General features: G+C 47.0%; 2 protein-coding genes across 2 annotated transcripts; both read right to left on the reverse strand.

The window, feature by feature from the left end:
• Window positions 1–70: 70 nt before the first annotated feature.
• LOC144477501 (uncharacterized) lies at window positions 71–3269 on the reverse strand. Its single transcript, XM_078195226.1, has 2 exons — window positions 2083–3269; window positions 71–1988 (listed from the first exon to the last, which is right to left on the reverse strand). Exon 1 carries the CDS (start codon window positions 3227–3229, stop codon window positions 2249–2251), a length of 981 nt encoding a protein of 326 aa, XP_078051352.1. The 5' UTR covers window positions 3230–3269; the 3' UTR covers window positions 71–1988; window positions 2083–2248.
• A 27-nt stretch (window positions 3270–3296) lies between these two features.
• LOC144477502 (uncharacterized) lies at window positions 3297–3835 on the reverse strand. The gene is made up of 2 exons (XM_078195227.1): window positions 3377–3835; window positions 3297–3302 (listed from the first exon to the last, which is right to left on the reverse strand). Exons 1-2 carry the CDS (start codon window positions 3833–3835, stop codon window positions 3297–3299), a joined length of 465 nt encoding a protein of 154 aa, XP_078051353.1.
• Between the last annotated feature and the right edge of the window lie 173 nt (window positions 3836–4008).

Genomic DNA, 4008 nt, shown 5'->3' on the forward strand with positions numbered 1-4008 from the left:
CATGGTTGTTCTTCTAAAATTGGTATGGTAATATGGTAGATTAATTTTCCGTTTTGTAATACTAATTTCAGTTCGCTGATGTCTAATAATAATTGGAAGTTATTTTTTGTTGCTTCGATATTTTTTTTTTTTCAAGAGGAGGGGAATGCATTACGCACACCCACCTGGTGCACGTAGCCTACCAGATATTGTCGGTAGTGTGAGACTACACATATTGTGCTACCCACTAAACCCCTCCTCGGGCCTCCGCCCTTGACCCACTCACTCCGGACCCGCCTTTCGGCATTACTGCAGGGTGAGTGGGTGGCTCAAAGAGCCCTAAAGCCGCTTAACAAAGGCCACGGTTAGCCTGAGTCCCTGTCTGTGAACTTTATTCTTCTATGTCTTCTTCGTCTTCTTCCTTTACCTCTTCTTCCTCTTCCTCTTCCTCTTCTTCCTCTTCCTCCTCTTGGTCCCGCGGTACCTCCACCAGAGGTGCTACCTCGGGTCGTCCTCTTCTGAATTCTTGTCAGTATTTCCTCCTTTTCTCTCAAAGTTCCGGAAATAAAATCAATGATTTTAAAGCGTGAGCTCTCGTCCTTAATTCTATCAAGGAGACCATGCATATCGAAGCGTCCAACCTCTCTAAAGGTAGCCTCCCTGCACATCACAAAATAGGAACACTCAAACAACGTATGTATAACCGAGTCATCATGGTCATTGCATACAAAACACCTTTTGTCAGGATGCTTGCCGATTTTTGCTAAAAAATCAGCAAAGGATCCATGGCCTGTAAGTACTTGCGTGAGGTGATAGCTCAACGTAGGAGGGCGCCAGGTCATCCACGACCGGATATCTCCGATTAGTCCAGCTGTATATCTCCCTCTCTGGGAGCAATCCCATCTGGCTTGCCAACGGGAGAGCGTCTCGGCCTTTTCTTCGATTTTGATCTTCTTCAGTGACCCCTCATAAGTCGGATCGTCCTTGACCAGGCTCTTTGATCTATCAAAAACCCTCCTTCTCTCCTCCGCCAGGAGGATGAGGGGAGGAAAGCCCGTGAGTACACACAGCGCCTCATGCGAGACTGTCCGGTACGAACGTGCAATCCTTGCCAGGCCCCTCTTCTGCGTCTGGTGTAGCAACGCAATGGACTTGGAGGTATTGATACCCCTTGCCCAGATGGGAGCACCATAGAGCATGATCGATTCCAAGACTCTATAATAGAGGATCCTCGCCTTAAAGCCACCTCCCCTTCAAGTTAGGAAGGATCCTGGCCATCATTCCTGCTACCTTAGCTGCCCTTTCGCTGGTAGTTGCTATATGACATCTGTAACGGCGGTTGCTTTCCATATAGAGTCCAAGATATTTGATCACTTTGGTCGATCTGATTTCGGTATCTCCGATACGCACTCTGATCCCTTCCGGACGTCCTCTACTGTTGAGGTACAGTATCTCGGTCTTTTCCTTGGCCAGGGTTAAGTTGTTATCCTGAAACCAATTCGTCATTACAGTAAGGCTTTCGTTAATGGTCTTAACTAGCCCATCGACTTCTCTTGATGGCGCCAACAGGGCGACGTCATCGGCGAAGCCGATGAGCTCAACATACTTAGGGAGTGCCAGTCCTAGTAAACTATTGTACTGGACGTTCCACAGGAGCGGTCCTAGCACCGACCCCTGTGGAACACCCGCAAATACCTTAACCTTAGTCTCCTGATCTTTATAACAATGTGAGATATATCTATCGTCTAAGTAACTTTTAACAATGTTAAAGAGACGAGTAGGAATATTATTTTCTTTCAATGCTTTAAGAATAAGGCCCCACTCGATTGAGTTGAAGGCGTTTTTTACATCCAGGGTTACTATAGCGCAGTGGTGTCTTCTGCTTCTCGCCTCGTCCCACAGCTGAATAACCCTATCCATAGCGTCGATGGTCGACCTTCCCCTTCCGAAACCATATTGGTTACCACAATATGTGACATACTTATTCAAGCGATCCTTTAAGCAGTACTCTAGAACATTAGCTAGGTTAGACAAAATACTCAGCGGTCTCCATCCCGCATTGTGATTACCCGGTTTTTTCGGGATGAGTAGGAGTCTACCTACCTTTCACTCTCTAGAAAAATACCCACGTCTGTAGCATTCATTGAGAACTTGAGTCAGAGACCAAAGCGCCTCCTTGCCTAGGTTCCATACAACGTCTAACGGGACTAGGTCAAGGCCAAGGGCTTTCCTTTTAACGTTCTTAATAGCTCTAGCCACCTCTTGTTCACTAAAATCCCTGCATCTCGTCTGCACCCATCAAATCGTCTGCATCAACCCCGTCGGTAGGAGCGTAAGCCTCGTCTGGCCCGTGTCTATTCTGCTGAGTGGTGACGAACAGTTTCTCAACCACTTCGTCAACCTGTTCTCTTTTGGGAAGGGTCAGTGCATTTCCACCTCTTAACTTATTTATAACCCATCTGTAGGGCTTCCCCCATGGGTCATGGTCAATCGTTTCAACGAAGGCCTGCCACGAATCGATCTTCGCCTTGAAAATTGCAAGCTTGAGGTTTTTCTTCTTGTACATGTAGTCTTTTTTTAAAATGTCGACTGTCTCCGCAGATGTAGGTTTAATTCTGGCCCTTTGGTACGTCCTCCTGGCTCGAATAGTATCCCTTCTTGCTCTAGCTGTATCTTGGTTCCACCACCACACAGCCCTCCTATTATTACAGACTGGATGGACCTTCCTGCTGGCGTCTTTAACCAATTGAGTAATATTTGCTACATACTGGTCGATGTCATACACCGTCTCCACGTTGTTAAGGTCAACTGCCCATGTCATTGCGTGAAACATACCCATGAAGGCGCTAATATCCACTTTAGTCCTTAATATTTGAGCTGTTTCCAGCGTGTCCGGTACGTCCTTGTCCTTGGATTTAAATACATGTCGGAGATAGCGATGGTCGGAAGCCGTGTACACTTCTAGTATCTCGCTTATCTCCAGGCCCATCACGCAGTTTTTACTACACAATAATATATCTATGAGGGACTTGTGTCCGTTCCTTTCAAAGGTGAAGTCACCCCGGCTTCTTATAGGTCTTAAATCGTTCCGTGCTGCCATCTCCAAGATTTCAAATCCCCTTTTATCCGTGAAGCGTGAGCCCCAGGTCACCGCTTTGGCATTGAAATCACCCGCTACGATGGTTAGGTCAGGCCCCTTCTTGCAAATCATGCTAACTAGCACGTTAAGGATGTCCAGGAACACCCTCATAGAGATGTTCGGGGATATGTAGCAGCTGAAAAATTTTACACCTTCAATGGAAATGGCCACGAAGCCCTTACTTCTAGCAATACATTCGATATTCAAACCCCTCCTGATTAAAGCCGGGGTGACCAATATCGCCGCGTCTCGGTTCACGTCGCCATACCAGGTGTCCAGTATGCGATACGGTTCAGATATTAGGATGATGTCCACTTCATTTTCATAGACATATTGCGTCAGGAGATCATGGGCCAATCGACACGTATGAAGGTTGATCTGCACGGTTATTTTCCTATGCATCCTCTCGTATGTGATGCCGTCCCTTGGCAAGTCCTTAGTTCTTTCAAATATTCTTTTTCTTTCCTCTGCCACTAAAATCAGCGGAGGATGTCCGGAGAGCACGCAAAGGGCCTCGTGGGAGACCGTTCGGTACGCTCTCACGATCCTCGCCAGTCCCCTTTTCTGCGTTTGGTGCAATAATTCGAAGCTTTTGGTTGTGATCGCTCCTCTAGCCCAGATAGGGGCACCATAGAGCATCACTGACTCGATTACCCTATAGTACAGGGTTCTAGGTTTGAAACCCCCTCCCTTTAGGTTGGGAAGGATCCTCGCCATAGTCCCCGCTATTTTTGTAGCCCTCACACATACAGTTTCGATATGGTGCTTAAATCTCCGATCACTCTCCATATCCAGACCAAGATACCGAATGACCTTCGTGGATTCAATTTCCTTTTCGCCAATTTTAATCTTGATCCCCTCAGGGATTCTACGTCGCGTGAGATACAGCA

Source organism: Augochlora pura, unplaced genomic scaffold (assembly GCF_028453695.1).
Source record: "Augochlora pura isolate Apur16 unplaced genomic scaffold, APUR_v2.2.1 APUR_unplaced_1568, whole genome shotgun sequence".
NCBI lineage: Eukaryota > Metazoa > Arthropoda > Insecta > Hymenoptera > Halictidae > Augochlora > Augochlora pura.

Excerpts from the sequence above, each read along its gene's own strand:
- LOC144477501 (XM_078195226.1), bottom strand. The coding sequence starts at position 3,229 with ATGAGGGTGTTCCTGGACATCCTTAACGTGCTAGTTAGCATGATTTGC.
- LOC144477502 (XM_078195227.1), bottom strand. The coding sequence starts at position 3,835 with ATGGCGAGGATCCTTCCCAACCTAAAGGGAGGGGGTTTCAAACCTAGA.